The sequence below is a fragment of the Myotis davidii genome, unplaced genomic scaffold, assembly GCF_000327345.1.
Source record: "Myotis davidii unplaced genomic scaffold, ASM32734v1 scaffold46, whole genome shotgun sequence".
Classification (NCBI taxonomy): domain Eukaryota; kingdom Metazoa; phylum Chordata; class Mammalia; order Chiroptera; family Vespertilionidae; genus Myotis; species Myotis davidii.
The window spans coordinates 11,055,799-11,069,040 of NW_006383006.1; the positions used below are offsets into that span (position 1 = coordinate 11,055,799).

The following is a 13,242-nucleotide window of genomic DNA, read 5'->3' on the forward strand; positions in this document are numbered from 1 at the left end:
TTTATGTTCCCCTTCGAGATGGTGCCAGGACAAGAATCGATTAAAATAATCTATTGTGTTAAGTGGGTCATCAGGGATTTAAACTGTCCCCGGGACCCCAGCGTAGTGGCCTCCCTCTGGCGGTGCACACAAGTTAAATAAATAGCGGAGAAGAGGTTAAGATAACCCCGTCTCAGGGTGAGGAGTCTTCTTTCTCCCCAGGGCTTTGCAGCTCCCCCTCCTCTTTCTTTCTTTCTTTTTTTTGGAGGGGGAAGAAGGGGGGCATAGGAACTTGAAGGGGTGGATTTTTCAAAGCAATGAGGGGGAGATCTTAAGAAAACTACAGATTATCATCTCCTCCCTGGCACACCCAAGTCTACAACAGTAAGTAATTTGATTACTATCACTGGATAAATTGCACTTTCCAGTGGTCCACTAATTATTTAAGGGTTCTTTAGATCTGTAGTTGGTCTGTGTGCATGTGCTTAACCCCCAGGTCATTTAGAAATTAAAGTCTTTCGTAAATTTAGTAATTTCACAGATTTCCCATTTTCTTAAAAGTTCATTTTGAGATCAACCCTTTGGCAACTCATGATCTATAGGAAATGTAAGTTGGCTGACAGTCTGTAGGTGAGTGCTCACACAGGGAAGAATAGAAACTTAAGTCCCCACATCTCTGAATGAGAACTGCCTGCCCGCCTTGTCTTCTAAACTGAAGCCCCCAATCTTAATGTTTCAGTATTAAAAGTGATAACAATCCAAGAAACGCTTGTCAAGGGCAAAGCCGTGGAGCATGTCCTAGAACAGAGAGTGAAGAACTGGTAAGCCTAAGCCTGCTATGGAAGGCGAAGTGGTACCAGCCCTTGTCATACATCTGCAAGGAATTTTCCTTCATTTTAACATATGCTCTTAGAAATGCCAAGTGCAACAGTAATTCCTGGGACAGAAATTTCCTCCACAGTGAACATGAAGATACAAAAGAGATAATCATTTGAGTTTAAGGTATTTTTCAATTGTTACTGCATTACAAACAAGTCCATACGTCCTTTGTTAAATACTGTGGTGGGTGTCCACAGAGCAGCGCTTAAGGACATGTGTTAGAGCGCTAGATAGAATTGGACTCAAATCTTGGCTCTCCTACTTGGGGGTGGTGTAACCTTGGACAGATTCCTAACCTCCCTGATTGGTAAAACAAACACAATATTATCGATCTCGTGTTTTGTTGAATGTATGATAAAATTTGCTCGAAATTTAGCATAATACCTGGCATAGTAAGGGTTTAAAAATATAGGTGACTGTTCTTATTAGTGGTGATACTGGAAGAGGCAGTAACATTCTACAGCACCAGGATATTTTTACAAGGTGGTTCTGAAATTAAATCCTAAATCACACTCACACAGGGACCAACATCTTTCACTGCAAGACAGAACCTATAACTTACCTGTCTCTCCATAGTGCTGCTTAGTGAATAGTTAATGTTTATTTCAGACTTATTTCCTGTTGACTGCAAGAATTGTATACAATCATTAACTTCACACACACACACACACACACACACACACACAAATTTTCCCATGAGCCTAGAGCTCCTGAGATACGAAACGACCAGGTGGTCTTCTCCCTGCCCTATGCAATGCTGGATGGACCCCCTGAGTGGGGTTCAAAATCACAAGGTCATAGTTAGGGTACTTGCAACATGTACAGGTTGAGACTTTATGGTCCACCAGTTGGCCAACCACCAACTCTTCTTCTTGGTACAACTTGTCTGAAAAAAAAAAAATCAACCCAGCACATTCTTAAATTTTCTATTTAATTCCCAAAAGTTGACTTTTAAAAAAAGTAAAGATCAAAATAAACTTTGCCCTTCTCAAAGAGTTAACCCTAAGATAAAGGAATAGATTCTTCTAAAATCTGGTCTGCACTTAGAGCATTTGCTGTCAGTCCTGATTTTTTTTTTGTGCTGGGAGAATAATTTGATGCCATACCTGCTGAATGTCTTTCTAAAACTTTACTCAGCAGGAGGAATTGATCAGACATCGAGGCACAGACTGCTGGCTTTCTGACCATTGCCTCTTCACTGTAATTCCCACTCAACACTCCCATTTAACTGGTGATAAGCAGGTTGGCCAGTTAAAATGAGAAATATAGCAAGAAGAGGGCAGAAAGGAGCTAGCCTAAACTTTTTCAAAGACACCAGGACATTGGAAACAGTCACATATAGCATTTTCATTTTTGATTCCCCAGAATTAGATTACGTGCTCATAGTCCTGTAAAGACTGGAATAAATCACCACATCCTGCTCAGGACAGAGGTGGTTAAACTGATTTGAGAGTATGTATATTCTATGGGGCAAGTGGATAGGAGGGGAGGATGGTGATAAAGGAAAAATAAAAAAGATGGGATGGGTCTTGCTGGTAGGGAACAGTAGTAGAGAAAGCTCACCACAGACAATATGATCACATTACTTGGAGGAGAAATGCATTAAGGGGACATTGAGGCAAGGTTAAAAGGTTATTGTCTGTAAAGGAAAATTAAGGGAGGTCTTTGTGGGTGTCATGATGCAGTCTGGATCCGAGTTACAGCTTTAATTTAATGATGTGAGTGGGTTATGCTGTATATGCAAATTACCAAACAAAACTCATGGTTGTACATGGGTGATAATTCATAGGAACCTAAGTCTGGATTAGCATTTGGATTGAGTTTTGATAATGGGGCACTCCGATAGGTGTTGATGTGGAAAAGAATGGTCCTCAAGCAATTTACATCGTCTTGATTTCCTCCATGTCTAGGATATTTACAAAGTGCAAATTATTTTGTGGCCAGACAAATGGGATTTCAAGAGCAAAATAGTCTTATATCCTTCACTGAGTTATCAGGACCAGGTTGATGTGTGTGTGTGTGGGGGGGCGGCGGGGAGGGTGGGTCAGGGATAGGGGTGGGTTAGATGGTTGGCCATAATGACTAGACAGAGCCCTGGTTCCAGTACTCATTACCCTTCTCATCCCCCTCACTCTCACTCATGTGGAGTGTGTGGAGTCCTTCAGAGCTCTTCTCATCTCTAAGAAGCAGAGGTCTCTGTTGATTGAGATTCCAGAAGTTGGTTTTCACTCCTCTCCAAATAGCTAATTAATATGATTTAAGAACTCTAAAACCTCACAATTAGCGCTGAAGACCTTTGAAGAATAGGCTTTTTAAAAATGAAAAAAAACATTTCATAATATTTTCCACATCTAATAAATCTTATTTTGAGACAAATTTACTTTTCTTATTAAAAAGAAACCACCAGCCTGTCATTCTAGATTCCTTTGGCTTATGGGGTACACATGCTCCCATAGGAACAGGAAGCCTGTCCAAACTAACACTGCAAACCACAGTTGACTAATTTGGGGTTTACTGCTGGATTGTTGGTTTCTGCCATAGTGAGTGCAGTGACTTCAATTAGAGGACGAAACCCATAGCCTTACGCCTGGGGTCAGGTAAGAAGCAGTGGCTATTTGGGGTTCTCCTAGAGAAAGGAAGGCAAGGACCTAGAAGCTCCCTAAACTGTAGGGAGCTTGCTACACTGAGGGGGAGAGCGAAAGGATTGCAGTCGGCTGCACTGCTCATTGGTATGTGGGAAGGAGTTTTAAAATGCAAAGAAGTGGGAACTCTGTAAATCAACATGGTCTGTAATAATCATGTAAGAGCACCTACTGTGTGCCAGGCACTGAGGATAAGGTGACGAGTAAACCCTCACAGCTCTCAGTTTAGGTATTTATGTAATTACAGCTGTGAAAAGGCCAAGAAGGAAAAGCCGAGTACAAAGAAGGTCCTACATTGGTCTGCAGAAAAAAAAAAAAAAGACATTTTGAGACAGATATTTGTGGGAGGATGGCCTCATGAGGCGAACCTGTCCTATGCAGTGTATATTCCCAGTCAGTCTCAGATCAGCCTCTGTGATGTGGGCTCTGCCGGCCTTGCTCTGGGAGGGCTGCATTATCCTGGAGGGAGGAGGGACAGAGTGGGTATAGGCCCTGGGCTCTCGTCTATGCTCCTCTTTGAAATGGGCAGAGACTGTTTTAGTTTAGACCCTGTCCCTGAGCTGAATAAATAGCAGAAACTTGTGAAAACGTTTCAGTTTCACTCTATAGCATTTGCGGAGGAGACTGGACGGTCCTGGCTCCAGCTATCCTGGGCTCTGGAGAAAATCAGCCCTGTTTTATAACTGGACTTTTCTTGTGAGTGATTTTTTAAAAAGACAAAACAAGGAAATTAATTTTTTTTTTTTGGGTGGTGAGGCAAAAAAAAAGGGCTCTGTTTAAAGAACAGGGATGTTGTAACATAAACTGACAAAAGCCAGGGAGTCTGCAGTCAGAGCAGAGAGCTAAATGTCACATCATCAGCTCCAAACTTGAACTCGCCCTAAAGTATTAGGCTAATGTTGGGAAGATGGTGCCATTTAAGGATATTTTATTTATTTATTTATTTATTTATTTATTTATTTATTTATTTTAAATAATTCTTTATTGTTGAAAATATTACATATGTCTTCCTCTTTTCTCCATTGACCCCCTCCAGCCTGTCCCCGACCCAGGCCTTCAGTACCCTATTATCTGTGTCCATGGGTCACTTAAGGATATTTTAGATTTAATATCTAATTATCTTAATTTGACAGTGTCCTTCGGGTTGCATGGTGTTTACGGACAAGGGCTGTCCTGTAGAGAATGTAGAGTCCACACTGCCTTTGTCTTTGAAAAGTAATTGCTCTAGCTGATAGTTCCTTGGGGGCGGGGTGGGGGGCTGTGATAAGGTTAAATTGCACTTTGTGATTATCTTGGGTAGCCAGTGTTCAGAAGAGAGCAGGGAAATGATGCTCCACATCTTTGTCCTTAAGTTCAGAAAACTGTGATGAGTCCAGGGGCAGGCCAGGCCAGGCCAGGGGAAGTTTCAGGATTCAGGTCAGATTTGGTGTGATGGCCTAAGGAGGGAGGCTGTGAATCTGAAAATGCCCTCGTCCCTCTGTACGCTGTGACTGCAAGTGCTCCAGGCCTTCCTACTCAAAGCTCATTCAAAGGCAGTCCTGCACTCTAACAACTTCCGTCCCCAGGTGACTGCATGTTCAGGTTTGAGAAGCTGTCCCAGGAGAATCCTAATAGTCTGATGCTTCTCTCTTGCGCTTTCCTTTTTAAGGTATCCTCCTGCTCCTCCTCCTCCTCTTCCTCCTCTGTCTGCCCTCCCTTCCTGAACACCCTTCCTCAGATCAATACTCCTTTTCCCAATTTACATTCCTTACTCCATTAATTTTTCTCTCTCCATCTTTGCTTTACTGTTTTATTCTCTTGTCCGGTTTCCCCCTGCCTCCCCCCTTATTTAATTTTTTTGTCATTGTTCATATGCCATTTTCCTCTCTGATCTTTATCTAAATCCAGACCCACCCACAATAATTCACTGTCCCCAATCTATTTAACATGTCTATGGCATTTACTAATGCAAATATTTGCACTCACCTGTTCTCTCTTGTGCCTATTTTCTGCCTTCTAAATTTTACACACACACACACACACACGCACACACGCACACACATATGTGAATGACACATTTCATCATTTAAAGTAGAAAAGTAAATATCTTTGTGTAAAGAATGATATAATGAATATCTGTACTCAATTTAAAAATGAGAATAAATGAGGGGTCCAGGAGTCTTTGTGAATTACAAGATCTTTCTGGTAAAGTAGTTAATTCTGTCTGCAGTACCGTCATACGTTTGGTTAGTTCTCAAATTGCTTTCACTTTTACATCAGATCTGATCTGAATAGCCTATCTGGGGAGATGAGGTATATACCGTTGCTTAAATGAAGTCATTTATTGAAAAGTAAAGTGATTTTCCTCAGGTTAGATAGCAAGTTGGTGCCCGAGGAATTCCAGTAGAAACTCAGTCTCAACTTTCCATCCAGCGCCCTTCCTGTGAAGTATCCTCCCTCGGTCCGTGCCTTCTGGTCTCCCCACTGGTCACCTTCCTACGCCTGAAAACAGTGAACATCATAAGCATCCAACCAACTGAACAACTCGGGGAGCACTGAGGCTAGTTAGGGGGAAAGACTGGGAGACTTGCCTGGCATGTGAAGCTAATTTATTTTTGCTAAAAACAAGATAAGTTTCCCAAAGAGGTGCAAAGTAATCTGGCATTGAAATAGTAGGAACTTACTAAATATTGTCAAGTACAGGAATGAATACAGGTAAGTGACCACTATACAAATCAAACATAGTTGGTGTCAGAAGCCAGGAAGCAATTCCTCCGGGAGCACATGTGATGAAGAGAAGGGCCTGGGCTGAGTTCAGATTTCGACTTATTCACGGCCTGATGGCCAGGAGAGTAATAGGAATAATAGTACCAATTCGTAGAGATATTGTGAAGAGTAAGTGAAATATTTTACCTACATGTTTAACAAGTGCCTGCTGACATAATAGCTGCTATTTCATGTGCTACCTAACACAGGATACAGTAGGTGATGTTCCCCGTGAGTCAACATCATAAAGCTCATGGACTCAGATCAGTGGTTCTCAACCTTCCTAATGCCGTGACCCTTTTAATACAGTTCCTCATGTTGTGGTGACCCCCAACCATAAAATTATTTCCGTTGCTACTTCATAACTGTAATTTTGCTACTGTTATGAATCGTAATATAGATATCTGATATGCAGGACGTATTTTCATTGTTCGTGACCCACAGGTTGAGAACTGCTGAATAATCTAAGCTGCTGTACATCTAGGCTATAGGGTATAGCCTATTGTTTCTAGGGCACAAGCCTATACAGTATGCTGCTGTATAAAACAACACGAGATTAAATCAAGCGCAAGAGAAAAGGGTTTAATCAAAACACGTGGTAAACACAAGATGTATGAGGCTGTTTTACAGCAAACCTTTTTTCATAAGTAGAAAGAGTGCATCCTAAAATAATAAAAATATGGTATAGTAAATATGTAAACCAGTAACATAGTCGTTTATCATCACTATCAAGTCTTATGGACTGTACATAACTGTATGTGCTGTACTGTTATATGACTGGCAGCACGGTAGGTGTGTTCACACCAGCATCACTACAACACGGGAGTAATGCCTTGTGCTACAGTGTTACAATGGCTACGATGTCACAGGCAATAGGAATTTTTTAGCTCCATTATAATCTTACAGGATCACTTTTTGTTTGTTTCTTTTGTTAATCCTCACCCGAGGAAATTTTTCCATTGATTTTTAGGGGGAGTGGGATAGAGAAGGAAAGACAGAGAGAAACATTGGTATGGGAAAAACACAGGGATTGGTTGCCTCCTGCAGGAGTCCTGACCAGGGCCTGGGCCAGGGAGGAAGAGCCTGCAACGGAGGTATGTGCCCTTAACTGGAATCGAACCTGAGACCCTTTGGTCCACTGGCCGATGCTCTATCCACTGAGCCAAACTGGGTAGGGCCAGGGCCACTTTTTGTATCTTCGGTCCGTCACGGACCAAACTTGTTATGCAGCACATGGCAATATTAACATTTTAATCAACTTTTCTGTTTTTCATGTCTTCCCTCTCTGTGCTTCCTTCCTTTAGCATGAGCCGCACCGCCTACACTGTGGGAGCCCTGCTTCTCCTCTTGGGGACCCTGCTGCCAGCTGCTGAAGGGAAAAAGAATGGGTCCCAAGGTGCCATCCCCCCACCAGACAAGGCCCAGCACAATGACTCAGAGCAAACTCAGTCTCCCCAGCAGCCTGGCTCCAGGAACCGGGGGCGGGGCCAAGGGCGAGGCACGGCCATGCCAGGGGAGGAGGTGCTGGAGTCCAGCCAGGAGGCCCTGCATGTGACCGAGCGCAAATACCTGAAGCGAGACTGGTGCAAAACCCAGCCGCTCAAGCAGACCATCCATGAGGAGGGCTGCAACAGCCGCACCATCATCAACCGCTTCTGCTACGGCCAGTGCAACTCCTTCTACATCCCCAGGCACATCCGGAAGGAGGAAGGCTCCTTCCAGTCCTGCTCCTTCTGCAAGCCCAAGAAATTCACCACCATGATGGTCACACTCAACTGCCCTGAACTACAGCCTCCCACCAAGAAGAAGAGGGTGACGCGTGTGAAGCAGTGCCGTTGCATCTCCATCGATTTGGATTAAGCCAGGACACCCTGCCTGCCCTAGGGATGCAGCCCCAGGCAGTCCCAGAGCCAGACCTAAAACAACCTGATTTGAACTTGGCTTAAATCTAGAGACAAGAAGAACCACCAGCTGCCTCCTGACGGGCACCTGCTAGTGCGTAGTTTGTGTGCATGCGTCTGCATGGGTGCCTGTGGCTGTCTGCAGACACCAGAGGAAACATAGTCTTTGCTGGAGGGCACTTCCTATCACCTAAATGAATCTGCTTCCACAGAGGACGGCCCAGAAAGCCCACACCACCCCCGGCATTTTCAAAGGTGCAGGTCTGAGCTCCCGTTCTGCCTTTGTCTTCTATGTGCCCTCCTGGGGACTCTCCCTTTAGAATGAATGTTGTTGGAAGAGGCCACTCTTGAGGGCAGGAGACCTGTGTTAGTGCTGTATTAGACTTGGAAGGGGTATTTCAACCTGTGCTTGCTTCCTGCCTTCCTCCTCCCTTCCATAGTCAACCCCTTTGTAGGATCTCAGTGACTGTTTCAATCTAATCTCCTGTTTGCCAAGGGTCTGCCTCTGCTGGGTGTCCCTGACAGTGAAGAACCAGAGGAGAGCATGGAGGGCCTGCTCCATTCTAGCTGGAAGAATCTTTGGTTATAGCCATTGAGAGAAGTTTGAGCTGGAGAGCAGGACAGAGTGAGGAAGTAAGGAGGTTGCTTCTGGCTAAGGAGTAGTTCAATGCCTGGGAGGAGATGTGACCTTCCCTTCTTCCTTTGCCCCGTGAGAGCCTAGTGGGAAGCCCCGGTAAGAAATCCGAGCATTTGGGTTCATTAGCTGTCATGGTAACATTGGTGGGATTCATGGAACATTGTAACTCTTGAGAGTATACTGGTAGAGGCTGTCCTCTGATTAAAATTAAACTTGGGCTACTTCTCAATAGCTACTTAAGATTTGTGTAATGGCCAAAGTGTGGTGTGGGTGAACCTTACTGCATTTTGGGTTTGGCTAACCTGTTCCCTTCAAGTCTGAGGTTTTAAAAGTAAACGGCACCCCGCCCCCCAACACTTTTTTTTTTTTGTCTTGTATCATCTCAGCCTCACCACCCAAGTCATGTGTAACATGGGAAACCAATACCATAGACTCGTGTTTCAGTTGCCCATCAAGGCTCCAGCATTCAAAGGCCCATTGTAACTAAAGAGGCTGTTTTTATTTTATTTTTGTTTTGGTTCAGTGTTCTCCCATTTAACAACTAAACAAGAACCATACTTTGCAGCAGAAGTTATTTTGAACACCCAAAATGTTGGGTCTAATTTTAAAACCTTTAAACTCACTACTGATGATCCTACTACACTAGGTGAATTTGTGCATTTCTTATACACTCTATGCCCCTGCCCTAAATCTTTCTAGCATTCACATCCTCCAGCAATAAACCACAGAATGGATTTAATTAAGCACACAAATGCTAAGCCAGAATTTTTGAGGGTGGGGGAAAGGAAGAGAAAGGGAAAGGAACTAAAAATGTAAAACCATACTCGAGGAAAAATGACATTCAGAACCAGCGTCACTGAATTTCTCTTGGTTTAACTGTGCCATCAGCATGCAGTTGTGTTAAAAGAGGCGACTTAAATTGGCAGCAGTAATCTTTTAGTAGCTTGTACCACTTCTTGCATGTAAGTTGAATTTGGCTTAAGTAAAGAGAATTTCCTCAAAATGAACTTCACTGGGATAATCAGCAGCATAACTGCCCTAAAAACACAGCCTCGCCAAAGAGGGAACCGTCTGCTTTTCTTACTGTGCCTATATTAAACTCTCACAAGTACGGGTGTGTCTCCCAACATGTATTAAAAGTGCCATATCTGTTACATAGTGTATTGGAGTCACCAATGATGTACTGATATGTTTTTTCATTACTATAGTAGAATTTTTTTTAAGTGGCAACTATTTGCAATCTCAATCTTTCCTATTAAAATAATGCCAAACACCACATATGAATTTTATGATGTACACTTTGTGCTTGGCATTGAACGAGAAAAACACACATCCTGCAAGTCTGTAAGTTGTTTTTGTTGTTGTTGTTCTTGTAGTTCTTCAAAGTTTAAAATGTAAGTGAAAAATCTGGAGGAAAGGATAATTTCCACTGTGTGGAATGTGAATAGTTAAACAAAAAGTTATGGTTATTTAATGTAATTATTAATTCAAATCCTTGGGTCACTGTGATTTCAAGCATTTTTTTTCTCCTTTATTTGACTTCCTTTGAGTTGAGCGAAGAAGAGGCAGGCACATTGTATGCTGTCGGAGGCTTTTATCAGGTCAGCGGGAAATAAGATCTTGACACATCTGAACATGCATTACAGAGTCCAGACCTGAGCTTTTATTTTTTTAAATTGAATGTTCCTTAAAGGTTAACATTTATGAGGCAATATTAAGAATCATTTTGAATGTTATTTTGGAAGACTTATGATGTGTGTGTACAAATAGTGGATAATAATGAATAGTTCGCAAGTCCTTTTAAGGAGAAAATCTAAAATGAAAAATGTGTGTGCAGAACATTTATAAGTGACAAGTTAATGCTTAAGAGTGAAAGTAGTTCTATTGATTTATCATTCTCAAGATATTTAATATCAACTGCATTGTGTATTATGTCTGCTTTAATCATTTAAAAACAACAGAGGATTATATAGACTATGATTAAGGTACTTTGCTGTGTATGCAGAGGAGAGGGAATTTGATAGTATCATGAAAGTTAATTTGGTTTTAAGCAAAGTTTTATGAATCTGCAACTAGAATGTAATTTTACCCAAATTATGTTCTATATAACCTTTCCCAAAGAGCAATAAATAGAACCTCTTCTCTCTCTCTCTTTCTTGTGTGTCTGTGTAACTGGAAGTGTTCATAGAGTAGACGTGGTGCAAGGATTCACTTGTGGGAAGGGAGATAGGAAAACAATTAGATCTCTGTGATCTCAAAGGGAATTTATTTCTTCCACCTAGACCTTCCAGATTCTGCTTGATGTCAAATGGATACCTCAGGCTATGGCAGTTAGAAAGGGTTATGAGGAGCCTTCAAATAGTGGAAGAATATCATAGAAATGATAATAGCTCTATTTTGAGGTGTTCAAGGGCAAAATGGGAGAAATATTTTGGGCTCAGTACAAGGATGAGAGTGATTCAGCAAAGCAGTGAGTTGCCATGAGATGGTGATGTGAACTCCCTGCCCTGGGAAATACTAAATCATATTTCTTCGCTTAGTGACTTTGTCCAGAAAAGTCACTAAGCAAAGAAACAAACAACAGCAAGCAGCAGCAACAACAAATCCTGGGGAGGGGAAGAGAGACTGATTTCAAGAGTTACCACATTATATCTCTTAAAATACCCAGTTTTCAACAAAAAGTTATGAGTCATGCAAAGAAACAAGAAAGCATGGCCCACATATAGAGAAAAAAAGAACAGCCCCTAGGAAGCCCAGATATTGGACTTATTAGACAAAGACTAACTCAACTCTTTAGATACTCGCGAACTAAAGAAAACCATTCTAAGGAACTTAAGGAAAATAGGAGAATGAAATTTCATCAAATCCTGAATACAAATAAAGAAAAAAATTTTTTTAAAAAAGAAACGAATAGAAATTGTGAAGCTTAAAAGTATAACTGAAATGAAAATTTTACTAGAAGGGCTGAACAGCAGATTAGAGCAGGCAGAAGAAAAGAGACACACCTTTACCTAGACTAATGAGAGGGAGGGAGAAGAGAAAGAGGACTCTATTAAAATCAGAAGTGAAAAAGGGAACATTCCTATGAACCTTACAGAAATACCAAGGATTATAAGGGAATACAGAAGAACTGTATGCCAACAAATTAGATGAAATGGACATATTACTAATGTAACAAAAAGCCTAATTCCATTTTTTTCGTGTTTGACTCCTAACATCTTTTATGCCTCACTCCTGTCTCATTCCCTTCTGCCTCACATCTGGGCAAGCTGATAAGAAAGCCCAGGCTCTCCCTTATTTGGCACTGATGGGACAATCAAACCATTCAAGGACCTTCTGCATGTGAAAACCCTCAGCCTAGCCTCACTCTTTAACCACCATATAAACTCCAAGTCAGTCTTCTTCCCCTGTTCTTAGACCAGGTTGGGAGGCCTGCCCTGCTCTCCACAGAAGGCCTTGTGATGTGAGTCATAAAACTTTCATTTACTCTTGGTGTGTGTAGTGATGTCATCAGTCTTGACGTCTGAGCCAAACCTTGAATAAGGTCCATTCTGTTTATGCTGGTGTCTATAACACCTAGAAACACACAAAGTATGGAAATGACTTGAGACGAAATAAATATTTGAATAGAACTATCACAAAGAGGTTGAATTAGCAATAAAAAACTTGTCACAAGAAAAGTCCGAGACCAGATGGCTTCACTGGTGAATTTTACCAAATATTGAAAGGATTAATACCAAATGTTTACAACCTCTTCCAAAAAACAGAAGAGAGGGAACACTTTCTATCTCATCCCATGCGACCAATATTACTTTGCTACCAAAACCAGACTTTGTCAAAATAAAACTACATGATCCCACTTCTAGGAATATATCCCAAGAAACTAGAAACACCAATCAGAAAGGATACATGCACCCCTATGTTCATAGCAACGTTATTTATAATAGCTAAGATCTGGAAACAGCAGATGAGTGGATAAAAAGCTGGTACATTTTATACAATGGTGTACTAGGCAGCTGTGAAAAAGAAGAAGCTCAAAACTCAGAGGGAAGATAGGGGAGGATGAAGGTAAGGGGGAGAGATCAACCAAAGGACTTGTATGCAGCACATAAGCCTAACCAATGGACACAGACACCAGGCGGGTGAGGGCATGAGTGGGGGGGGGGGAAATGAGGGGGAGGAAAGGACACATATGTAATACCTTAATCAATAATAAAAAAATAAGAATAAAATAAAAATAAAACTACAGACAAATATTCCTTAGGAATATAGATGCAAAAATTCTCAACAAAATACTAGGTAATTGAAATCAGCACACAAAAAGGGTTACACACCATGACTAAGTGGGATTTCCCCCTTGGAAAGTAAGGTTGGTTTAATCATCAATCAATGTAATACATCATATTAGTAGAATAAAGGACAAAAACCACACAATCATGCAGAAAAATCACTTGCCAAT

At 41.7% G+C, this 13,242-nt stretch overlaps 1 protein-coding gene across 1 annotated transcript; it reads left to right on the top strand.

Moving 5' to 3' along the window:
- The first annotated feature begins 241 nt into the window (after positions 1–241).
- Positions 242–10,931, top strand: GREM1 (gremlin 1, DAN family BMP antagonist). The gene is made up of 2 exons (XM_006778119.2): positions 242–363; positions 7,550–10,931. Exon 2 carries the CDS (start codon positions 7,551–7,553, stop codon positions 8,103–8,105), a length of 555 nt encoding a protein of 184 aa, XP_006778182.1. The 5' UTR covers positions 242–363; position 7,550; the 3' UTR covers positions 8,106–10,931.
- Positions 10,932–13,242: the final 2,311 nt, after the last annotated feature.

Coding starts and splice junctions, on each gene's coding strand:
- GREM1 (XM_006778119.2), top strand. CDS start 7,551: ATGAGCCGCACCGCCTACACTGTGGGAGCCCTGCTTCTCCTCTTGGGG.